Source organism: Fulmarus glacialis, unplaced genomic scaffold (genome assembly GCF_000690835.1).
Source record: "Fulmarus glacialis isolate BGI_N327 unplaced genomic scaffold, ASM69083v1 scaffold29015, whole genome shotgun sequence".
Lineage (NCBI taxonomy): Eukaryota > Metazoa > Chordata > Aves > Procellariiformes > Procellariidae > Fulmarus > Fulmarus glacialis.
Window position 1 is genome coordinate 7,631 of NW_009212773.1, and position 25,773 is coordinate 33,403.

Sequence of the window (25,773 nt, forward strand, 5' to 3'; positions counted from 1 at the left end):
GCTGGGTTAAGGGAAGCATTCATCATGTGAAAAAACTTTCTTTACTTTGGTACTGAAGTACCTGGTGTTATAAAGGTGACATGATTGTTCCTTTCTATCTAAAGAAGAGAATTAAAATCTCCCTGAGGTCTGTGTACAGCGATATGTGATCATCACAATGTCACCCCTGTCTCTGTCTTTGCCCCTTTAAAGGGACAGCACCTGCAGAGCAGGTGGAGCAGCCAGCTGGCTAGCCAGGGCTAACCTGAAGCATTGCTTTAGGCTCCCGATACTGCCTGCCCCCTCATGACCCAGCTGATCGTGGCATTGCGATGATCAAAACAGGGTGGCCACCAGCCAGCTGTCATGTAGGACCTGTGTTTCCCTGTGTGCCTCTGGCCAGGGAAAACATTGAGCATTTAGTGTGTTGGGCCAGTGGACCCCTGTTCAGGCGGAGTGTTCCAACACTTTGTGCCATAACCTGTTTGCTTCTGTCCTAGGGGCTATCTTGGTCCTGGGGGCATTGGAGACTTTGGAAACTATCCCAACTGCACTGGAGGAGCGGCTGGTTACATTGATCGTTTGCTACTTGGAGAAAAGCATATATATCAGCATCCCTCTTCAAGTGTAAGTAGCTTTTGGTTTGCAGTATGAAGCCGCAGGCAAGCACTGAACATAGCTGTCAGGAGGGGCTTGGGAATGATACATGCAGGGGGATGGAAGAGAAAGGAGATTGGTTGCTCAGGTGCCCTGTAACAACTGTTTTCTCTCTAAGGTGATTTACCAAACAACAATGCCATATGATCCTGAGGGGATCCTGGGAACCATAAATACCATTTTTATGGCATTTCTGGGACTGCAGGTACCTCTTTTCTTTCTGGCTGTGTGCTATAATGGGAAGATTTGAAGGAATCTTGGAAGTAGGGAGGCAACTTGGTTTCTTTATTTAAGGCTGAGACTGGTTCTAACAAAACCTTTTCCCGAGCAATGCTTTCAGGCTGATTTAGCCTGAGGTGAGTGTCAGAGAAGTGGAATCTAGCCTGGCAGTAGCTTGCATTAGATAAACCAAGACTTTTTCTCAGTTTTTGTAAGGGACAGACACAAGAAGTTTGCAAAGTATCCACCCAGAAACTTCCTTTGCTTGTTTTAAGGTTGGGCTTATGCTGGGAGTAGGCTGGCTCTGCATGTTGGAAAATAGGGCCAAGAGACGCATAGACTTCACAGCTTCATTTTAAACATACGGTTTTAAAGGTCATAGCTGTACGTGTTCTCCGTTGCTAGTTTTCTGCTTGAATGCAGTGTTAGCCAACTTGCTTAGGTGCTATGGGTGTGTTCATCTTCCCAGACACAAGGGAGGCAGGGGTTGACATTAGTGTTACCAACATCAAAAGCTCACAGCTCACCACCGTGTTTAAAATAGGATATCATGATGCTTTTTCATGCAGTTCTAGTTAGTCATTGCTGGCCTTTCTGTCTGTGCAGCAGCTGTTAACCAAACTGAAACTCTTGTGCTGGGAAAGGAATGTTACTGCATGTAGCACTGGGTAAAAATTGATTGGGAATTTCTACAGGGCAGAGCTTGGAACAGAAGCGTGACACGGAATGAGTCATCAGGACACATTTCTTAGTAGTGTGTGAAAAGGAGCATGTGCTCCCAACAGGCCAGGGTGCGACGTGGCGCTGTGGAGAAGCTGTTGGGGCTAGCTGGGGAATTGATGTGGCGTTGTTCCTTCGCGCAATCCTTGCTGAGGGAGATGGAGCTCGAGTCACATTGTGTTAACCTAACAAAGTTGCTTGTCCCCTTCCTCAGTGTTAACATGGTAGGGAAGGGAGAAAAGGTGCACCTCTATTGCTGAGTGGGTTGCATTTACATGTTTTCCCCATCCGTGTCCATTCTTTGCAAAGAGTTCCCATTCTGAGCCTTTGAGCCACTTAGTTGATATAAATCCTGTTCATGTTCTCCGTCTTAGCACAGGTAGCTGGTGCCAAATGTATCCAGCTCTTGAAATGTAGTTACATTTATGGCCATTAATTCATTTTTTTGTATTCTTTTTATATCAGGCAGGAAAAATTATCTTGTTCTACAAAGACCAGCACAAACAAATTATGAGTCGGTTCTTCATATGGAGCATAGTAATGGTAAGTCAGATAGTTATGTAGCTCTTTAATGGACATGTATTTTTATGCAACGCAAACTTAGTATTTCTGAAACATGTTGCAGTGGTTATATAAACTTTAGCAACTTTCTGTTTCAGGGAATTATTTCTGCTATCTTGACAAAATGTTCTAAAGAAGAAGGGTTTATTCCTATAAACAAAAACTTATGGTAAGCAAAGAGATACAACTTTTAGTATGATTTTGTTAAAGTACTATTTTACCTTGGAGAATGTTTTACCTTTCTTATATTGAGATCTGTTTGTATCACATAGTTCTCTAAATAATCTTTCTACTGAAAATGTGTGTAGGTCAATATCGTATGTGACAACAATGAGCTGCTTTGCCTTCATCCTCTTATTGCTGATGTATTACCTTGTGGATGTCAAGAGACTGTGGTCAGGGGCTCCGTTTTTCTACCCAGGTCAGTAAAATCATGGCAGGAAGCATATTCCTTCCAGTTCTTTCTGCACTGATACTTTTATGTTTTCTGCACTTCCCTTGTCTTTAAAAGAGTTGGATTTAGAATGAGGTAACCTGAAGGATGCCAGAATGATTAACTTGAGCTGAATCTTTGCATAGAATTGGGACACTCGAGACCAGATATTTAGGAGAGAGGGACTGTCAGGTCTTTAAATGAGGGCTGGAAGCTGCTGTTGCCAAATTACCGTTCTCAGTTTGGTCTCGAGTTAAGGTCCCAGGGAACAGCTGCCTAGTACCAAGCAAAATACCACAGCTAGTTCATAGTTGGTTTTGGAAAGAACTGCTGAGACTTGGGTAACCTAATGGGAGACTGAAAGGCCTGTCAACAGAGTAATACCACTTCTGAAGATGTGGAAGACGAAGTCCCCTGGGCAGCTATGTAGGTTCTGGCTCTGTGTTTTTTGATAAGCCTGTCTTCCGAAGCATCCCACTGTGGTTTTAACCACACTGGGCTCTTGACAAACATCTGAGTACAGAATGCAAACCCACAGCAGAGGGAACCTTTCAGCAGCTTTGGTGTCTGGTATCTGGACAGGAAGATGGGTAGGGTGACAGCATGGTATCATATCTCCTACCAGAAATCCCAGGGCTTTGAAGGGCAGTCAGCATTTGTTTGTAAAGGCAATAGATCTGACCAAATAGGTTGGCACTCAGCCACCCTAAAGACAATAACTGTGATTATTCTCCTTGCCAATAAAATCGCAGGATACTGATTTGGTTGTATTTTCAATTTAGCATATAGGTTGTCTGTATTTCTTTTCAATAAACGTTTTGGAGGAGAGGACCCCTCAGATTGTATTTGAAAACACATGTGTGTAGCATCTTTGGGGCAAGTAACATTAGCTGTTGTGATTAGGTGTCATTGTCTTGGTGCCACTCTGTTTCATAAGCCTGGCATGCCTCTGCCTGCTTACTTTGAAGCAAGCTCATACCTGCTCTTTCAGATGGTATGACCTGTGCTTACTTTCAGGAATGAACTCAATCCTGGTCTACACTGGACACGAAGTGTTTGAAAACTATTTCCCTTTTAAGTGGAAGATGCAAGACAGTCAATCCCACGCAGAGCATCTGACTCAAAACCTCATTGCAACAACTCTTTGGGTCATAATATCATATTTACTTTACAGGAGAAGGATATTCTGGAAAATCTGATAGAGGTGGTCAAGGTGCAGCAGGCCTAGATTCTGATGGGGCAAGTGCATAAGGTGGATTAGCCTGAAATACTGCCATTCGTGCTAGGCTGTATTACTGAAAAGGGATACTAGTTCAAGTTTACAGTGCCATGGAAGCTGTCATCAAGACTTTTATGTGACTTAAGGGACAGTATTTTTCTATTTAGCAAAAACTTACTAGTCTGGTGCAGTTGCTCTCTTTCTGTTTTCTATATTTTGTAAATATTTTACTGATCTCCCTCCTTCATATAGAGAAACTGAACATATTGCAACAGTTGGGCAAAGACAGCCTGATGGTGCTTATGAAAGGAACTGCAAGGGATCTGGGTGGTGACTGCAAGGGGTTATCAGAATGGGACTGTGGTAACCGTTGTCACATCTGACAAGGCACCCCCTAACTCACGTGGTCTGGGATTGTATATACCCTTGGCACCTGCCGCATGCCTGTGCCACTCCGGCTACTGGCACACATTTAACTCGGCCACCTTTTTGACTCGGGAGCACTGGCAGCACCCTCAGCCCTGCATTTGGGTCAGCAGTGCAGTGACTGTCTGGGAGAGCTCAGGGGCACCTGTGTGCTACAGCGTGCTGTGGAAAGTGGTGATTCAGCTGATCATTCTTCATTGTGTTCTTCCAATTTGGTCTTGGATCAAAAACTTACGGTTTAGGATCCTGCTGCAGCCTGCTGCCAAAGATCTCTTCTGTTGGCTTATTAATCAGCATGCTGCTGTTTAGCAGCCCGCCTGTGCATCTTCTGGGCCTTTGTGTTACATACCTCTAGCGTGGATGAGGTCTCAGTTTCACGTGCTACACTCTAAGAGTGCAGAAAGGCCAGTTCCTATTGACTTTGTATAATCATTTGGATATTACCAAAGTTCGATCAAAGCAATCCTCTTTATAAATGGATTTACAGAAGGGCCCTGAATCTGAAAACCAGCAATACAGGTAGAATTCAGCCAAAAAGGAAGAGATAGCAGACCAATTCAATTTAAGATAATAGTTTTTGGAAACTCAGGAAATTCACTCATTCTGTGATTTCCAAATTAGTGCTAATAAAAAATGTGAGATACCCTGCTATGTTCTCTGTGTATGTATAAAGATGGAAAGAACTAAGACACACACCTTATGGAAAAACACCCAAAACAAACAGGACATGACAGAAGACTTCTTAAACAAAGTTTTATTTATAAAGTTTGATCTACCCACATAAGAAAACTAAGCGGTGAACAAACACTGAGTAGTGTTTGTGTATTGCAGAACCTGTAACTCATAGGGAACTTCTTTGACTCTCTGGACAAGTAATTTTCCACTGCCACGCTGCTGTTCACACAATCAAGAGCCTTCCCCGCTCTCTGTAAGAGACATTGCGTCATGGTCCAGTCCATTCAAGCAAAAGTCTGAAGCAGCAGTATTTTCTCATTAATGCAGAACCTATGCAAGACCACCATGAGATTTTCCCCACAGCGTGAGACCTGGCGCTCCATGGCCAGGCGGAAATCTTCTTTCACTCCTTTAGTTATACCCCGGGTAACTGTATGATGCCTTAAGCCATGAAGGAAAGAGAGACAAACAAAATCAAATAACGGTTATTTGGTGCACTACAGTAATTTAAAAGGTGGTGCATGTCACTATGTATCTACTGTCCATACCCGAGTTTATATAAGGAAAGCCAAATAGCCCGTACTATGCTATTTTTTAAAAATCATGTGTTTAGTAGCTTACAAGTCTTTCAAGAGTTAGAAGTTCCACAGAAGTCCATGCTCTCACTGCTTTGATTATGACTGTTGGGGGGAAAAAAAAAGTTGCTGTTCTGGCTATTCTCTTAACCCAGCATGTACAGACTTCTCCTTGCTTGGCGAAAGGCATTTTTTTTTTCTCTCTACCTTTGCTGCCCAGGCCACTTCCTCTTTGTAATCACTTCTATAAATGGTTGGGGTTGAAAGAAGAGTGAAAAGATGAACCTGCTTTCTCTGGAGGAAGGGAACAGATGGCTGCCACCATAAAGAGCAGAGGTCATCTTGTACCAGTAAGAAAGTGCAGGAAGGAGCTGTATAATCCTGTGGGCACTGATAACTCTTTGACTACTGAAGGGCACAGTGAACACTTCACAGGCCAACACAAAGCCCAAGTCAAGCCAGGCTGTGAGTCTGTGTCAGTAGAAGCCAGCTTGTGGAGATACTAGACACCAGGCAGGGATTACATTTATTCTGAGCAGAAGTTCAGGACAGAACAAAGGTCCAGCTACTGAGCAAGCTAAAGCGATGCTGGCTGGGGAAACTCTTGGGATATTGCCTTGTTAAAGGCCGTTCTTATGAACAGTTCTTTGTCCTCACGCTGGCCTGTAGCACTCGATACCTAAATCTTGTCCTTCTGCAGCGCCAAAGCACTACACTTTACTTGCAGTTGTCCAGAACTGGTTAAGATCAAGACTTTGTAACATCTACCTGCAAGCCCTACTTGGGAAGAGAAGCAAAAGATATGCCCTGAAATGAGAGCCCTAGCACTACTAAAGGAGCAGCATAAATTAAATTAGAGAAAAAAGCATAACGCTAACCCTGAGTCATGGGTAAGAACGGAAGAGCTGGACCAAACCCGGTAAGCACACTGAAAGACAGAAAGGAAATAAAAAATAAAGGGTGAGGGCATCTATGGCAATCTAGAGATGCTGGAAACGAGAAAGGGAAAAGTCTGAGAATTACCCTCACCAACAATACCACCCCACCTTCACTTAAATCAGCAAGTCCAGCATTTGAGAAGAGACTTTTCTGCCAAAACAGTAGAGACCTCTGTAACATGTGGAAAAGGCAAAGAAGACACTAGCCTGGAGACTAGTGGGCAATTCGTTGATGAGCTAGGCTGAGTGAAGCAAAACTGCACTGAAAATACTCCAGCATATTCACAGTTATGGGATAAGCCCTGTTTTCCATCTTTACTGTCTTAAACATTGCTGGCAGCTGAGTGTTATGGTCAGTTACAACCTAAAGGAGAATATGCAACCTACAGCTACTGAGCAAGCCAGCAGCACTTTTGAAGATGTGTGTCATGTAACAGCTGGAAAACAGAAAACAGAATTCAGAACAACTTAAATGATGAAAAGTAGCTACAAACGGATCCAGTAACCAGTATCTTGAAAAGAAAAGGTTATACTTTTGCTAATACGTGATTGAACATTGGTATCAATTTGGGGGATTTCTACATTTCTGTTTAAATTCAACAATGATTATTAAATTGAAAGGACACGGATACTGGCAACTTATGGGAAAAAGAAAAATAAATGTTATAATAGAACAACATGGTTTGCCAGGCAATGTGGGCACAAATGGAGGAAAAAAAAAGATAAATATTGAGTAACAAATTGCTGAAAATCATGGGCAGTAAAACATGTTGACAAAACACAGCACACTATGAGCGGGGTTTTTCCACTTGGTACCTGTCAGCAGTCTGTATGCTGGGCTGTAGCACAGGTATGAATTCCTGCGCAGTAACCCCATGGGAGGGCTAGAAGTCCTTTAAAAAACAGCAAATAGCAGCATTCAAACACCCACACGCCAACTCCCCCTCTGGTGCAAAACAACTCTCCAGAAAAAGGAGCAACAAAGAACTGGGGTGAGACCACAGAGCAATATGACCACCGAGCAGCCCAAGGGGTGCAGGACCCTAACAGCATCAAACATGCAAATATCCCCAGATTTCATTGCAAGGCTGTTCTGCAACTGTGGTCTAAATATATACACATATTTTTGGACAGTTACACTGGGAGAAAGGACAGCAGTAGGTGCAAAAACAATTCACAGTTGTACTACGATGAACTGTCGTAGCTCTTCCCAGGAAGCGTGTCAATCAGGAAAGATTTAATCAGAGAAGCACTGCAGATACCACAACTTCCCTGCGGAGCTGGCAAGAGCGCGTCAGTGAATCAGGAGAGCCCACAACTTGGAATTAATGGATTTGCTGCTGAGCCCAAGCCAAGTGCATGCACAGCAGGTATCGGCCAAGTTGAGTACATGACAGTGTTTGTTACAGGTTGCCTAAGTATCTTTTAATTAGCCCACAGATGGCCTTTTTCACCTTTTCAAATTCAAACTGCATATAAAAATGGCTGTTAAAGGTTGGCACAATGTCAGAGCACAAATGCCCACTTAGAGCAACCTCCCATTTATGACCAGGGCCACATGAACTAGCTACCAAAAGGTGTCTCAGCTAAAAGACAGTTTGTCTTCTCTGTGAACTTAAGTCCTTATCTCTCTGTGCTATCTACAACACAAGATAATAACCTCACACGTCCAGCCTAGAGCAAATCCAATACCCCACCTAAGGAGAAATGAGAAATTTGGTATATAGAGAAAAGGTCTAGTGTCTTAACCTAAGTCTCTCAAAATGTCACCTAAATCTTATTAGGCACCCGAGTACTGAATGCATCATTCACCATAGAAGGGAGCAGAGAAGCAAGACTCACACTTACATACCTATAATACTGAGTTAGGTGCCTACCTTCAGATCTCACTGGTGGGCATTTGGGTTAGTATCTATAATTTATTAATGAATATGCATGGAGAGCTATGCTTATAAAAGTCAAATAAAGACTGGACGTTTTAGTAGTGCAGAAACACTCTACAATACAGCTACAATAACCTGAAATAAAATAGTAACAAGAATTATTCAATCAAATGAGATAATTTTTCAAGAGTTCTTGGCATGAATGAGTCCAGTACTTGCAAAAATGGACACAGGGAACAGAAAATATAAAGGAACAGCAAGATGTTGTTGGTCCCAGAGTCCCAGATGTTTGCAAAAGGGGTTCTGCGCAACTGTGCCTTCATTACTGTTGCAAGATCTGCAGTCAGAACTAAACATACCCACAGGCACAATCAGAATAAAAATTACACTTTCAAGACGGTTTCACTTCAAACCAACTGAGCTTTTCCTCCTCTGTCCCCAAAGGGAGATGTGATGGGAATGTGAGTAGAGGCAGAACACGCAAGAGCTTCCACATCAAGTTTACACAGTTTGGTAGGCTAAGATTAGACTAACTGGAGTAAGATTTATCAAAAAGAGGAGCACGATATTAATCAGTCATTTCTTGCATATTGTTCTTTTCCTCTTTAACCTCACTAGCTAACATACTGCCACTACTGACATGTATAATCAGTAAAACTATGAAACTTGGCTTGTCTAGAATGGAGTTCAAAAGCACTTAGTGGTTGAATTCAGAGCTCATCGTAGAAGTCTTGTTGACACTGCAAACAGAATGAGCTGGCTATATCACCAGTTAAAACCAAAACCATGGACTTTCATATTCCCACAATGGATAGAAGCAAAGGGAAAGCTTACAAGCTGTATATATATTTTGCAGGACCCGATTATAAGTCTGCAGACTACCAAGATCTTACTTCAGCTTTTGAAAACCACATTGCAGTTTGCTTTCCTGGGTTCAGAAAAATGAATAGAATTTCCTATGAAGTGTAAGGTACTGAAGAAAAGTACTGGAAGAAGAATGTGGAATTCACCTGAGGAGAAAATGTCCTATAAGTCACGAAACAAAAAGCTGTCCTTATAGAAAACATGTAATATCTGTAATACATTTCCCATCAATTAAGATGCAGGATTGCTATGTACATTTATGCCAAGGAAAGATCAGGCAAAGGAGCAACTGCTTTGTCTTTGGGCTGCTGTGGCAAACTCACAGAGTCTTCCTGTGCATGACTGAACAGTATCTGAGCTGCCTCTGCTAATTATTGGGAGGATGGTGCAGCAGCTCATACAACCAGAACTGGTGATAGTTTTGAAAGATGAAAGCCAGTCCACAGATTTTGAGCCTACCAACCATTGTCCCAGGAAACAGGGCTGTGCTGGTGCCCTTTATCTAAAACCCCAGCTGGGGGAGGCGGTGAGCTAACCAGTGCTGCTGAGGTCAACACTGTTGGGTGACACCATCCCTGAGTCTCACAGCCAGTCCAGCTAAAACAATATCTGGAGTACCAGGAGAGTAGACGTCATCTCCAATTAGTGGCCTAAGCCCTGAACTCTCCCTCCCATCAGCTCTCTGATGAAGTGGTTCCTGTCCTACACATCTCAGCCACATAAAAGATACTGTACACTTTTCCAGCTGGATGGGATATTTGACCGCTTTGGCTCAATAAGCACAAAGAAATGGACCTCTCTTCCACAAGCATTTCCATCATTCAGGAAACATAACACTGGTCAAAAGGAAGTCAAAGAGAGATTTCTGTCTTGCTAGAAACACTGCTCACTACCTACTTCCTGACTGGTGGGGTCAGAACAGTAAGTAACAGCTACCACGCCAATCAAAACAAAAGCCATGACGCAGAGAAATAGCGCTGAACTATTGCAATTAACTTGAGATAGCAGCTAAGAAGTTACCAGGCGTAGTCTTCAGTGCTAAGCCCTCTTGCTGACAAAGCTTATTACTTAATATCACATGTAGCGCAACATATCCTAATTCTTGTTTTCATACAGCTGGTTACAAGCAGTGAGATATAGCAAGGGTAAGAGTTTGAAAATCTAGAGCTTAATAGAGAAAATTCTCTGTCACACAATTAAGCATTTGTGTTTCTTTTTCTTTTCTTTAATTACACCTAGTATCTCATTTCTGTGTTGGTTACCCAGAACTCTGGAAAATCTATTTACTAGTCCAAATTTGGATCCAGTTGTCTAATGTTAGGCTCCCATTTTTTGAAAACTTTAGCCCATTTCTAGTTAGTGAATAGCCAGAATACACTGACCCAAACTGGAATTTCAACAAACTTTAGCAGTCCCCCTCTTATAAAGCAAAATACCACAAGTTCTAATAAACAACCAGGATATTGCAAAACATTCTGCCACTAAAACCCTGCAGCAGATACTTGTTCAGTCTTGACTCAAAACTAAGAACACCTAGGAAATTAATCCAAATTATTAATTTCTTTCAGCATCTTGTAATAAGCTAAGCAGAATAAACTGGTTATGTACATAGCAAGAGATGACCTGCTAGTTCTGACAGAAAGGTTATTAGAGTTTACCTGGAGTGTAATTTAATTTATGTTTTATACCTAAGTTTTTAATCATTCAGTGGTCTTTCGTAACTTTGTTTACAACAAATACAGCTTTCTGTTCAGCATTACTGTTCAGCAAAATTATTAACAACACCTTGCACTCATGCCTAGTTATTTAAAGAATGCCTGCAAAGTGCAAGTATCTGGTTGAAAGAGCAATACTGTAATCACTTTAACATGAATCATTCTAAAGCAAATGCCACACTTAAAAATAAAGTTCTGTAAAAGTAGGAGTTTAAAGTTGAAAAACCCCCAAAAAAGAATTCACAGATCAGCAGGAGAGTCAGAAAAAGAAACTCAAGGCCTTGTTTGAACTCCTTAGCCATCTCCTTAAATTTAAACTCAAAGACATGACAAACTTACTATCCAGAAGATTACATGAAAGCAAAGACAACCGGAACATACTCCCTTTTTTTTTTGTTTCAAAGAAAATAGTAAATTCTTTTTTATCCTTACTTGATCAACATTGCTTGATTTGGCAGCAGTTCCAAATGAATTTTCCCTCCTTCCTGTGTTCTTAAATAAGCAAATTCCTCCAACATATCAATATCTGAAGAAAACGTTAAAGATTTGAGTAGGGAAAAAATGATAGAGAACATTCCTTCTTATCCCTCACATCTGAAGCCACATTGCTGAAAGGACAGTAAAAATTAACAGCTATTGAAGTATCTCATTCTTAAAAGTGATAAAGAAGATCACAGTATGTATTCCTAATCCTCCACAAATTAATGAGAAATGGCTTTTCTTAAAGTGCAAAATACACACATCAGTCAATTTCTTTTCTTCCTTCATTTCTTCACATGTACAGTCAGACAGAGGTAAAGAAAGCTCATCTCTCCAAACTCCCCGGTTGTTTTTACTTCCTTTTCCTGCATTGCAGGTTATCAAAGCAGGGCATATTGAGGCTGGGACTGAACGAAATGCCACCATGGTGGCACATACCACCCTTTTTAGTTTTCTACCCACCCTTTTTAGTTTTCTACTTTGGTCCCTTATTTAGCTTTTCTTTTTTTTTTTTCTTCCTTTAACACCAGAGCTTTTTTAGTTGTCTCAGATAGGAGTAAGACCCCTTGCTTCCTGGAGACCATGGCTGGATGTCTATTTAGGTTAAAAACTAAACTGTCCACGTGTGTGTATGCTGATCAAAGCATATGTCACATATCTGAATACAGAAATCAGATATGCTTTGCATGAACTTTGACATAGCTCATTATCTTACTCAACCCAAGAATCTTACCCACACAAAGCATTTCATAAACAATAGCCAAAATCACTCAACTCTTTGAAGCATAGGTACTGCTTTATCGTTTTTCTTAAAAACCTTGTCATATAATGCCCTATATATCTTACTGAAAAGACTGCCATCACTTGCACGAGCAGCCTAAGCTGCTGCTGTTTTTCTGAATGGAAGTACAATTGCAATGTACTTAAGGGTGCTCTCAAGTGCCAGAACAGGTGACAGGAGGCATATTTGTAGTTCGTTGTGCACTGCCACCTATTACAAGAGGCTTGCATGGTATGGAAATAAATACCGAATATGATTCACAGAGAGAGCTGCTGCTGAAATTATCTAACAGCTTTTTCAACGCCCCAGCACATAGTTTTGGATGTGAAAGTCATTCTTGGTTAGAGAAAGGATACTTGTGACATAGTTGAAAAAATTCTCATACTGGAAGTTTCCTTGTTGGCAGATTTTGTTGATGGCTTTCAGGAACAAGTTCTCACCCCTCGGCCACTCATGCTGAAGCAGAACAACTACGTGGCCCAGCGCCATATCATCTCTGCTGTCTGTGAAAGCTCTGAGCTTCAGGGAAAAAATTGACATTGAGACAATCAAGAAACACATGTTGCTTTTATAAATATATGGGATTCATCTCACCTACATCTGTGCAAATATAAAAGAAGTTCTTTAGGAGTGTATTTCATTCGCCCTAATATATATATTTAAAAGAGGTTGGAAATTTCCAGCCAAAATACCAAATTCTCTCCACTGACCTATAAGGGAAGTCTGAATACAGACAAAAATCTTTTGAGATTAATTCTCTCTCTTCTGCCTGAATTGAAGAGAAAAAAAGAGAGAAAAAACCCTCCTCCATCAACACTCTCCCTCCTCCCCCCGCCCAAAAGACCCTCCACAAACCCACTTAGGTGAGAAGCACTGGAGGCACAGCCCTTCACACCTAGTCACACCACCGGGTAAGGCCATGCAGTTTCAGGGCCCCAGATACATAAACTAGGCCTTAGAGACACGAGAGAATTTGAAGCCTTGACTATAGCTTACCTTGAAACAAGCTAATAACAGATGAAGGCAGTAAGGCATGATAGCTCTACTGGTACATGGCCAAAGCTTCAAATCAGACCCTGCAACAGAACAGTTTATCATACGCTTCTCGAGGGGTCTCATGATTATCTAAGTTTGGAAGAAATTGGAATGGAGCAAAATGAATATACAATTGCCAAATCTTAGGTAGAGAGGAAAACTTTGAAGGTAAATTACGAATTATTCAAAACGTGAAGTTACACATTTTAAATTTTTTTCTTAACTTCTCTTTTCCTGTGGTAGGACTTTGTCACCAATATACTTTAATAGGTACCAGCAGGAAAACCACTCACAAAACCAAGAGGGGATAAAGAACTTCCTCCCTTTTCGTAATACAAAAAGAGAAGAATTATATACTCAACCGAAACACATGAACTAAAATTGACCTGACACTGAGTTTAGGGTAGTAGCAACTCCATACCTTTCCTGAATTTAGACTTTACTTTAGGTTGCTCCTCTTGTATTTTACCTCCTTCTTGTACTGGAAGTAAAATACAGCACATGAGGTCAAGCACTTTTTCGCATGTTTGCTATAAAAAGAAGAAGAGAGACATGATAATGCTAAGCCTAAATTAAAGTTCTTAAAATTCAGATATGTTAATAATGATTAAAAATTTCAGACACCGCAAAAGAAAAAAACAATGACAAAATTCTCTGCTAGAACTTGAGTGGACCTAATGCGTAACTTAGTTTGGCTGAGCAAAAGGACAATTTTACAATTAAACAATCTCTGAGGGCCTACATAAGTCATTTTAATTGTGAAAAAATATGTATTGGAAATTCTTCATTTCAAGAGTGTAAGATCAATACAACTGCAATCAAAAACTATTTTATTTTGAAGGATTAAGTTTTCAAATGAATTCTTAAAATAGTTTTTAAAAGCTTGTTCTGTCCATAGTAAAAATAGAAAGGAAAATGGCAATCTGGCAGCATGACAGAAATGCAATTAGTTTTTAATGCTATTTCCGAGAGACAATAAGAGGTCTGTGGGGAACTATTATCACATTTCCAATGAAAAAGTAGTAAACTGAAAGGGACAAAAAGACTTGTCCAGTAGTACTAGGATGACGTTAGATCCTAAGAGACCCAGCCTTTATTATTAGTGCTGACACTGACTAACCTCAGACCACCATGAATTCCTGTAATATTAAAAACACAAAATATGTATTGCAAAGGTAAAGCAAGTTCAGAGGTCAGGCCAGACAATATTGTTCTGGAGTCTCTTATACTGTCAGTTGATAACTAATTATTTTCTAAGATGATCATAGAAGTTTCTTTTCTATAAACCTGTTTTTTCCCCTGCCACATGAAGCCTATACCCAAGAATTTCCCCTCAATATTTAAAACTTTCTCAGAAAAGTTAAGGAATTTAAATTTAAGGTTAAATTTACAGACAACTCAAACACTTGTAGCTATGGAAAATCATAACTGAACCCCCCAAATCATAACTACCAAATAGATTACATAAGCGAGGTGCTAATGGAGGAAGTGCAATTCTTCTCCCTGTGAAGCATGGATTTTTCAGTAGACCCTGGCTTATGTTCGATACTCTGTTGAAAGTAGGCTAACGGGAAAATTCAAATGAAGAAGACAAACGGGAACCACAGGGCCAGAAGATAAAAGACCAGTGTGTGGAATGCTGTTACGTACCCGATATTCTCCAAGCGCAAAGTGGCACGTTGCTAACTGGATTAGCGCTCTCTGGTTTTCTAGTGATCCTTGTCCTGTAATCTGCTGTGGAGAATGAGAGCCCTGAAGAGCTGCCAAGTGATGTAGGCTGCTAATTGCTTTTTTGTACTGCCCCTTTAAAAAAGATACAGAAAGACAGTGTTAGGGTCTTCTGTACACAATGGGTAGAAAGATAGAAATAAAAATTCCCTTACAGAAAGCTTTCAAAACAGAGCATGTCCAAGTAACAGGGCTTCAAAATTTCAATCTAGCAGAACACTGTCCAGTGATGTGCTGTGTACAGGAGTGTGGATCGATCACTTGCAAGGCAGTGAGAAGACAAACAGAATTCTGCTTTAAAAAGCCTGTTTACAAAATCACATTTATAACTGAAACAAATAATCATGCTCTTCAGAGCTAATGATTACTTTATTTAGACTGATGAAGTTTGAAATAGCTCTTGTTCAGGTACAAGTACAGGCAAAAATAAAAGACCTCCCCAAAGGAAAAATATAAAAGAACAGGCTTTGTTCTATAGATGGTATTTGGAATGAGTACAGTCAGCCTAATTTCTGAGGAGAATGATAAATTTTAATTGAGATGTTAAAATCGTCTGCTGTTTGAAAATTCTTCTCTCTGATTGTGTTCCAATAGAATGCACTGACAGATGAATAAAATGCACTTTTCTTCCATAACACTATATCTACTGGTCAAAATGCCAATGCAGAGGTCTTCTCCATATGCCAAAACTAGCTGGAATCAACGAACAGCTATAGGGACAGGAATATCTTAAGTAGGGTACCTAGATTGTGGTAAGAATGGTATGATTCCATCCCCAAAAGGGTCATGCTTTAAAGGACAAAATCAGTAGACACTTAAAGCAGTCAAACTGGCTAATCAGAACAGCTATTCACTAGAAGGAAGAGCAATGGTGTAATTTTTACTAGTTTTTACTTTATTTTTTTACCTGGTAGATGATCATGTCTGTAAGAAAGATTCTTAACCAAAGCCAGGTGTCTGTCTTCCATGACAAACAAATTCTGGTGAACTCTGCATAAGTGGTCAGAGAAGAAAAAGTAAAAGAGAAAATGAAGCATTTCACAGCTTTGGGTTAAAAATCAATTATCTAGAAAAAATTAGCTGAATTTAAAAATGAAAAAACAAAACAGGAAGTGTGAAATCTTTCAAATATAGGATACTCTCTTCCTATACAATCATCTTTTGATTATACTTCTCTTCACAGCGTCCAACAAATCTAAAAGCTACTAGGTGGTACTATTTGCCTGCTTTTTAGAAGAGAAATTTGTTTTCAAGATTATCACCAGATATTATCAGAAAGGGAGAGACACAGTAAAGCATGAACTAAAGCAGCCATTAGCAGCACATCCTCACTGAGTATTATCAGCGCTACCACTAACCAACTGCTCCTTCAGTAAAAGCTGCTTCCAAGAGAAGTGGGGATGAATAACCACAGATGCATGAACAATGAAACGAAATCCAGGAACAAAATATTTAGAAATGCAACAACTGATAAAGCTTCTTATTGGAACTTGGATCAAAAATACTCAGGACCCAAAGTAAATTCAATTTTAAGGATTCACAATGACAGGAATTCTATTTTAACAATAGTAAAATTACTTCTATGCACAGCAATGAAGCCTAAATGCAACTCTGCCTGCAGTTAGTCTTACCTTTGTCGAGTGATTCCAGAGAATAGAGCAGCTCCCAGCTCTCTCTTGCCAGTTTAAAGCTCTCTAATACTTCAATAGAGTTTGCAAGATCTGCCTTGTTTACTGTAATATGGCGACTTCGTGCCTTCCCAGAAGGATCCTCATCATCTGAGCTCTGCTTAAGAGTCAGTATAAAACAAAAAGATTCACTTCTTAATTTATACTTATTTCAAAGGACTCTAAAGTCACAGAAGTTCCACTGAACACAAGAAAACAATTCTGTGCTAGAGATGCCAAGGTCCTAGTTTAAGTGCTTTTAAGTGACTTTTCACTTGTTTTAATAGAACAATCTGTTTTGCTACCAAGAAACTCAGTGGTATAGCGTGATAAACAGTATTCACAGTTCTAATCATGAAAAGTCAATTAATTTGGAGGTTTAGCTGTAGAATATCTATAGCTACCATTTTTAACAGCTTCTGCAGTCTCTGCTGAACTCCTTTCAAGTTAAAGTCTTCACATCAGCACATACGTGTCTACAGCAATTGCTACAAAAATTTTTTTATTCTTGCTAGCTTTAGCCAAAAAAATCTGTTTGCAAATTGTGGTCATAAATGGCTATTCCAGGGTAGCTCTAAAAATATGTCTACTACATCTGTGTCAAAACCGCTATTGTCTAAATTCCAGTACCAATGCCATTCTCGTTACAAACGAAGAAGTCTAGAAAAGTTACCATTGTTTTTTCTCTTCCTTCGGCAAGTTTCCTCTTTTTGTGTATGTGTTTGTTACGATCAATATCTGTATCACCATAGATGTTGGTCACATCCTCAAGAAGAACCAGTGGGGCTTGGTTTGGAGCATTTGGACCTGGATTTAAAGATAAATTAATTCAAGATTGCTCTAAACTGATCTGAAAGGTCTCATGCCTACATCAAGCTGGTTTTGTTTCCTTCACAAGTAATGATTATAATGCTAGAGAAAACAATCTAAAATTAATTCACTTAAGTTGTATAAGCTTAAACTATGCTGGTATAGCTATGGTTTTCTCAAAGCAGCCTTATGGTAAAGGTCAGAATGCATTTACCAGATGTCACAAGAGTTTGCCTGAGAGCTTCAGAATATCTTTGAATCCTTTTCTTACTGAGCAGTCACAAGATATACTCAGGCAGCAGGTGTTCTCTCATCAACCATTATTTGCTTTTATATAAGTACAACTATTCAACAGGTGAACAGAACAAATGACTCTGAAGTTAACAGCCACAAACATGGCAAAGCACAACAATATTCTCAAAACATTCTCATGAGAAACCAAAGCAATACGGTGACAGGCACTGATGCCTCAAAGAAGTGAGTGTATTTTATCACAAAATTTCCCTAGTAGGATCACTCAGTGTCAGCTTTGCCCCCACTGATTTCAGTGTACAGAATTAAACTTTTAATTGACTGCCAGAGCCCATCATCACTCCCCAAAGCCTCTAGAGAAGCCTCATTTTGAAGCACAGAAGACATAATTTCTATTTCCACTGGTGTCACAGAACATCCGGTGGGATCTGGTACCTGTTATTTCAGACCTCAGTGCTTAAGTTTCATTAGATATAAAATAGTAGCAACACTTCTTAACCTCAAACAACATTGGTACATGGCCACTATTGAGAAAGCTTTCCTTCTGAAAACATTTTCTCCTTTTACACAATGAAGTTGTATATAGATGTGCAAAGCTCAGACAAAGAGAAATATAAAGGAAAGGGAAAATCCATTAATCTGTTTTCCCTTTTTGAAATGTCTACCAGGTAAGACAGTAGTGTGGACAAGTATTTTCAGTATGCGCATTTCTTCTATTTCTATTTGCAGAAAGATATGAGGCTAAGGCCTCATTCATAATTGCAAAGAACTAATTTGAGAGCTTAGTATAAGGAAAATCCATTTCATCTCTTGACATAAAAGAACCCATATTAAGCTTTTCCCATCTACTCAAATGTGATGTGTAAGGAGTCCACTACAACAGAAGTTAATGTTACAAGAAACAACCAACCTGGCATACTTATCAAATAATGTTATCTCCTTTGACTAGGTTCAAACTAAATACCACCATTGAAATGTCTCCTACACAAAGGCTACAACACATTGAAATCACCTCTCCTGTAGTACCATCATGTATTCTACTGTGCTGGAATCTAACCTGCGTGAACTGAAAATAGAGCCAAGTCATAATGTAGAAAATAGCATCCATGAGAAACAGGTATGAAAGTACCACAACTGGGATGCTGGAAGAGTTTTATCACTAGAATCTCAAGAGCTGCCTACTTCTAACACCTGAGAAAAAAGGAGTGGGTTTTTCTTTTATTCATACTGATTTGAATGAATACCAGTTAAGTGCTTTGCTTTCCAAAGAAATGTTCTCTACTCAATAGCAGGCAAGTGCACTGTAGCCTTTATTCCAAAACTTCCAGTCCTAAACCAAAACAAAACCTAGCCTTACCGTTGACTTGGGCTGCAAACCTTCTCTTACATTACTGAAAACTACACAGCCATACAAAGAGCAATGTTGTGTTTTTCTGTCTAAACGAGCTCTAGAATCTACACTTACAGAGTTTTTAATTGATTTCTAGCACAGAGTGTTATAAATAAACCCCTAAAAGCATCAGCCCAAATAGCAACTCCTGTCAAGCCTGCAGGCAGCCTGAAAGTTATGAGAGGTGTGAATTGCCTCATTCATTTCTCAAGTCTCCAGCAAGGCAGATATGAATTATGTAAGAGAAATTCATTGAAAAGTTTTCTCTCAAGAGGTTTCTTCTAAGTCCATGCACATGAGAAGAAAGTCACAGATCAAAGCTCAGAGCTACTGGATTAAGGAGAAGACAGCTTTTTTCCCCACCACTACACTTCTAAAATACATAGGATTCTACATTTCTACAGTGAGCCCTCCAAAGAGGAGGAAAAACCTTAATGATAGAAAGGATATGAAAGGCACTGAATACCACTGGACTTCAATGCTAAAGCAGAAATGAGTAAGAGATGTCTTGGAAATATTTTCCTGATGTCAGCAAATGAAAGAGGATACCAGAAATCCTGCACCGAAGGGACTGCTCTCTGCTATCTCAGTATACATTCTCTTTTTGGTGGTTCAGTCTGAAAACATGAGCTTTAACATACTCAATTGTACAACTTAGAAAGGAACATTTTCACCAGTGCTCTACTTCCTTTCTTCCTCAATTCAGAATCAAGCAGCTAAAACTATATGCACAGCTAAAGTATCTCACTGCCCCGCCATAACTCTTCTTTCCTCTGGATAGAACAAAAAACTCAACTCAATTAGTTCCTGTATTTGTTAAAGTGACTACCTCTCTGCATACAAGTTGCCATGGCATTTGTCTTCTGAGCTTAGCTATCTACTGACACTGTTCAACTGATTACCCAACTTTCTGTAAAGTTGTTTAAAACCCATCATTTGTATTGAGTGTTTCATTACTCAAATGATGATTTGCTCCATGCAGGAAATTGTGATGAAACTTATGAACACAACACACAAAATTAAAATTGTAATTTTATCATGAATAAGTAATTGTAGTGTTAATAAGTACTATGTACCTATGGTGACAATTGTTATTGTTGTAAGGAATTCCCTAGCAGTGAGCAAAGAAGCAGGAAATGCACTCTATTAAGAGTTGGAAATCCCTCTTTATGATGCTATTTATTTCAATAAGTTCTAAACAAACTGAAGGTTAAAGAACTTCCCTCAGCTTCTGGGCCATCCCTGAGAAGTCCAGTCAATCCCTGAAGAAGCAATCCAAGGTGTTCCAAGCAATTTGATATGCCCCAAATGCAGATTTGAGCGGGTAGGAAAAAGCACAGGTAACATTCATACTTTAAATGTTCAATTTACACATTAATTACAAATTGGGATTAATGTGCAAAACACACCTTAAAAGATTATGCTTAAACTGTACAAAGAAAGCCAAGTTGGAAGCTTGTGAATTTCACGAAATCTTTTCCTATTCAGTTTTTCTTTGATTAATTATAAATTTGTTGTGTGTTCCTAATGCAAAAACATCTTCACTTACTTTGTGGAAGCTTTTTGTACAATCTTTTGACTGAAGGAAGCCACAAAAATGTCAGCTTCAAAGAAATACAACCAGAGGAGAAAATGAAACATGATGCTGATGGAAGAGTAGGAATCAACCCTAGGGATGTTTCTCATAACATCTGGTCTGTTACTTTTCTCTTTGCTAGACAACTAACTGCTGCTGGTCAAGGCTGAAACCACGATGCTAAGTTAGATTGATCTTTGGTCTGATCCACTACTTCTGCTGGCAAGACTAATGGTTTGGGAGAATTTTAAAAAAGATCCATGTCACTTTGTCAGATGACAGTTTCAAAAGACTAATGAGAAAAGATCTTTCAGACATTAGGAATGAAATCACAAAGAACTCTTTACAGAAGTTGAAACATTAGAAACTAACCTTGAAAGAGCGATGGCTGGATGTTGCTGACATACTGGAATGCATTTTTGAAGAAGACCAACATCGTGGAATACACAACTTGATTCTTGTATTTCGCATGTGCATCACTATCAAAGTTACTGATGTACCTGCAGAGGTCTTTCATTCGGTGCAAAATATCACCAAAACTTCTGAGGAAGAGAGACAAAAAGAATTCAGGATGTTACCCAGACTCCAAAACTAAAGGAAAGAATGCACAGTGAATATGAAAAACTTGGTGTTTTGGCTGAGGAAATTCCCCAGCTGCAAGTCAGTGGAGGCTGGGAATGCACGCCAGTGAAGCTTCACTAAACATTTACCATGTGTCTCTTTGCTGAGGCACCTAGGGAAGGATACCCCACAGTACTATAGTTCTTATGCATGACTTCCATCAACAAAGATTTAGTTTAGAGACTAATTTGAAAGTGCTCCCTGGATTCATGTTTTTGCTTTATATTGTACAGTCTTGAAAGAAAAGCTGCACTGAATTTACACAAAATGTGCTCATGTTAAAATCTTTCTTCAACCCATCTCCTTAAGAATTAAAAAGCCAAATTCTCCTTGAGAAGAAATACCGGGAAAAGTACACATTTCTCACCTTCTTCCCTTGTCCATTTGCCATTCACACCTCATTCCCACCACAGACAATATTTTAAATAGCCTCTCCCAAGGATCTGTAATCTGGGATGACTTCTCTGTGAGACCATCTATTACATATTTCTGAGAGCTACGCTTGCTTGGAGACATAATATCAGAGGAATCTTGTGAACCTAGGAAAACCAGCACATTTTTCTCTTCATAAAGAAATCAAACCAACTGATTTATTTTCAAGAAGGAGACATGTAAAAATGTACATCGGAGCTTTCAGACTAACCATTCTTTACTGAGAAGGCTAACAGGGAGCAGTAGGCATTTCTGCCTCCTTTTACAAGAGAGCTGGTAGGCTGGATAAGGAGATCTTGGACTTCTTGTCCTACCTCTCAGTACATAAGTTGAAGCATCATGAGCATCATGACTAAGTAGTTGAAGCATTATGATGTATTTTGGTATCAAAGAACTAAGAAATGTCAAATACTACTATTAATCCTTGTCTACAGGATACATTACATAAAAGTAATGCATTCTTCATTCATGGACGTCACTTCAGTAATACTAAAATACACTCTAAGAAAGGTTAGTTTTTAAAAAATATTCTTACCTTGATATTGGCTTTCTGTCTGTGTAGATCTAGTTACATAGTTAATATAAAATTCCGCTGCTTTATTCAGATATTTATATAATAAGCTGGCAGGAAGTCGAACATCAGGGTTGTTAATTATTAGAGGAAGAACATCACAAACTAAAATAGAAAACAAACCAAAAAAAACTTTAGGTTTGTGGGGTTTTTTGTTCTATTTGTCCTAAGTAAGGTTTCTCAATCAGCAATGTAAGCCTCCATCTCTGGCTGACCATACACCGCAAAGGATCACAAAGAACCTCACGTGAATGACTGTAATACCAATTTGTACCATATGGTTAGCCTGGCCTAATGTAGCCTTGGCCTCTTCTGACTAAAGCAGTTTTCTAATTTTAGCATCTTGAAAGTAGTTTACTGAACTCAGAATCTTGCCATACTAAAAAGTTGTATAATAAAACAAGAACATTAATATTTTCTTACCAAATAATTTTCTAAAACAATTCACTGGGGATTCTTGGTCTTCAATACTTTCAGCGTCTAATAATGTTTCTCCAAGGCCTACCTGTGTAAGCAGAGGTGAAAATCAAACACTGGACCAGTGGTTCTAGAAACTTTTTGAACTGCAATTCAATGCAGTTGAACAATAATTCAGTGGATGCATGAATAGCAATTCACTATAGGGCAACTGCATGTGCTAGCCTCTAAATACATAGTTAAACTATCCCTACTTAATAACAGGTGAAAAGCAAAACAAGACCAAGAGAGAAAAATTGTGCATGCAACTGTATCCGTAAAGACATGTACAGGCAGGTGAAAGCGATGGAAGTACCAGGCCTTAAAGTTGCAGCTTGTCACCTGAGCTGTAGTTAGTAATTGACTGCGCACTCTGCCTGATGCTAGTATGAGCTAGAACATATTAGTGTAAGCCAGTCTCAGAACTAACAGGTTTCATAGTCTTTAAACTATTTTTAAACTATCCTTAAACTGTCCTTAAATGAAGTAGGTCATCATTTAAAGAGCACCAGCTGTAGTTTCATAAGTCAAAGCAAACACGCTGCTTGTTAGAGTCTAGTCATAACTTCAAAGCACTCTGCCCTCAATGAGAGTTTACTGACAAAAAGCTGAAGCAATATTCTTTCTTAGACCATAATACTCCTCTACGCTCTTTTTTGTGCTATTCTGCTTTTTCAAAAAGCATGGAATATTCTTTGCATTTACAAAACAAAAAATGGTTTTATTTGCTTCCATTTGTTTTCTGCCCAATTCTTTCCTGGTGGTAACCTCAAGATACAGCAATCTGAACTACTAGCCGCAATTAAACATGAATAAAAAGACTCACCCTCTCGCTAGGAAAAGGAAAATACATTTCAGCAAAATCTCAAGAAACAGAATGCCAATATCCTGAATAGTTACTATGTGCTTCTCTTCTCTTACCCCGTGTTGCACCACAGTCTCTGGGAAACGTCGCAGAAGTAGTAGTAGCATTTCTGCCCTTTCTAATGTGTTAAAACACTGTTCTGTGGCCTTCAGTAACATTTCACACTGGACCCGACCAGGAAGGGTTTCAAATAATCCTTAAAAAAAAATTAAAATGTTTAACTTGCTATGTCTGACTTGTAAAGGTGACTGACAAAGGGTAAAAGACTAGTCAACATCACCTTGCCATGCAGAGTGAAAAAGATTTCCTTATACTTTTTTCTGCTTTTAATATCTATGCCTGGAAAAAAATGTCTGTTTCTTTCAGAGAAGACCATATGAGTATTTATCTGTGTTTATTCGGGTGCACAGAACTTGAATTAACAAGTAAGACTGCTAACGAGTGGAATACTGAAAATCCTAATACTTAAATATTTGACATTTTAAGATGCTTTTTCAAGAATGTTAATGTATTTTTTTACTTACATTCCACTTCTACAATTAATACTTTCATTATTAAAAAGTAGTATTTTCAATTTAAGCTTCCAATGAGACACTCAAAAGAAACCAACATATTCTCCCTGGAAGCTTTATGTATTCTCTCTGAAAAATAAACACACCCCATGAAAAAGCAAATGTTTCATTAACTGGAATAGCCTGTATGCAGAGTTACACATTGCTTATCCTTAGAGCTTCTGAAGCACGTATTCAAACAGCAGATTATAATTTGTCAGGTGTAAATCCTGCTTTCAAAACTGCCTGTGGTTGCTAGCAGTGAATGCCAAGCCCTTCTGGTCACTGCCCATTTTCATAACCCTCACTTCATATGTACAAATTCACCCCATTTTTATGATCGTTCATTGTTCTCTGCAATCAGTGAGATGATGATCCAGTAAGTTCCATTCCAGTCATTCCCTATGCAATCTCTTTTCTAAGTGCTTGTTGTTCTGGCAGACTTAGTCTACCCATATCAGAGACAAAGCAATGGGAACCAGCTCCCTTTGCCTTCCTAAGCCTAACATACTGAATGAAGTCTCTAAGGCTGAACTGAGTAAAAAAATGTGCAGCCCACAAGCAAGGTTAAAAAGACTGACATTTACTTGCCACACTAGACATGTAACCAGAGGCCTTATCTTTACATTCCTTCAGGACTCTCCCTATTCGCTGAATAGAATCCTTACCTCTTAAAAATTGTGTCTGCTTATCCTGCGAGTCATTCCTTAATGCTGATGTAATAACGCTGATCTCCCTCCATACAGCAGGTTGGTCTGGAAAATTCACAAACCTGTAATAAAGTTTGAGGCAAGGAATGCACAATGATCTCAAAATCTGTTTCCAAGACAAAACCTTTCTATGAAAGAATGTGCATGAGCAAATGGAAAATAAAACCTTCTTTTTAGTGTTTATTTTTAATTAATACGACCTTTTTTGCTTAATTTATCCACGCGGATTTCCAAGAACACTCACATTATATTTTTGGAAACTCTGATATTTATGGAAACAAGCACCTGGCATAGTTGTAGAGTTCCAGCTCTGATTACTTACATGTCGTAGAGCAGCCTGCCCGCAGATGCTGTCCTTTCAGCATTCCTCTCAATAGTGTACATCTCATACTGCAAGATGGAAGAACAGAACATTAGTTTTCTTGAATACGTTTATGAATCAGATTAGTCCTGCCACTCTAAAAAACTGTCCCAAATTTGCCACAGCAGTCTGAGTAACAGAAAATGAAAGGATTGCAAGATTTGCTGTAGAAATTAGGAGCTGAGTTTAGACTATCTAATCACACATTAAATTAGGCATAAACTTCTGTACGATAAGTACTCTAACATTAACATGCTCGCTTTATTTTTACACAAATAAAAAACTTAGTGAGAATTCAAAGAGTTCCTTGATCAGGTTTTGTTTCCACTCAAATGCAATGCAAAAACCCAACCTATTACAAAAGCCATAGGCAAGAGAGGTACTTTAAATCTCTGTTAGAAACGGCTATTTTTTTTTGCAACAGCAAACCCAAATGTTTCATCATGTGCAAACACAAGAAGCAGAAAAGGACCTTCCCCTCAGTTATTAAAAAACCAACACTTTCACCTCTTTCACAAAGCAGTCATAGGAGTGGATTTTATTGCAGTGAAACACAACGAGCAGTTACAAGCTCGCCGCTTTATTTTTAACCACTGGACACCACAGTGAGAGGCTGGGCACCT

The 25,773-nt window shown here is 39.2% G+C and overlaps 2 protein-coding genes across 2 annotated transcripts in view; one reads left to right on the forward strand and one right to left on the reverse strand.

Annotated features, from left to right (window-relative positions):
- HGSNAT (heparan-alpha-glucosaminide N-acetyltransferase) overlaps window positions 1-4,007 on the forward strand; it is a gene marked incomplete at its 5' end in the record, with an annotated part of 11,342 nt that extends 7,335 nt beyond the window's left edge. The window contains 6 exons of the mRNA XM_009577990.1: window positions 480-606; window positions 755-841; window positions 2,041-2,118; window positions 2,235-2,305; window positions 2,445-2,557; window positions 3,587-4,007. Of these exons, the coding sequence (XP_009576285.1) occupies window positions 480-606; window positions 755-841; window positions 2,041-2,118; window positions 2,235-2,305; window positions 2,445-2,557; window positions 3,587-3,768 (658 nt within the window). The remainder of the gene's footprint in view (window positions 1-479; window positions 607-754; window positions 842-2,040; window positions 2,119-2,234; window positions 2,306-2,444; window positions 2,558-3,586) is intronic.
- Window positions 4,008-4,950: 943 nt separating this feature from the next.
- Window positions 4,951-25,187, reverse strand: INTS10 (integrator complex subunit 10). The gene is made up of 16 exons (XM_009577989.1): window positions 25,112-25,187; window positions 24,748-24,851; window positions 23,585-23,724; window positions 22,631-22,712; window positions 22,172-22,312; window positions 21,572-21,743; window positions 20,956-21,125; window positions 17,229-17,362; window positions 16,520-16,673; window positions 15,796-15,878; window positions 14,811-14,963; window positions 13,582-13,690; window positions 13,122-13,201; window positions 12,482-12,644; window positions 11,297-11,390; window positions 4,951-5,330 (listed from the first exon to the last, which is right to left on the reverse strand). The coding sequence occupies exons 1-16, from the start codon at window positions 25,171-25,173 to the stop codon at window positions 5,174-5,176; spliced, it is 1,998 nt and encodes a 665-aa protein (XP_009576284.1). The 5' UTR covers window positions 25,174-25,187; the 3' UTR covers window positions 4,951-5,173.
- Between the last annotated feature and the right edge of the window lie 586 nt (window positions 25,188-25,773).

Bases quoted from the DNA above. Each gene is read 5' to 3' on its own strand.
- INTS10 (XM_009577989.1), bottom strand. From the start codon at position 25,173: ATGTACACTATTGAGAGGAATGCTGAAAGGACAGCATCTGCGGGCAGG. The intron at 13,202-13,581 runs GTATGGAGTTGC...GTTCTGTTGCAG, and splicing joins AAAGTCTAAATTCAGGAAAG to GGTCTGATTTGAAGCTTTGG. The intron at 12,645-13,121 runs GTAAGCTATAGT...TTTTCCCTGAAG, and splicing joins TGTTATTAGCTTGTTTCAAG to CTCAGAGCTTTCACAGACAG.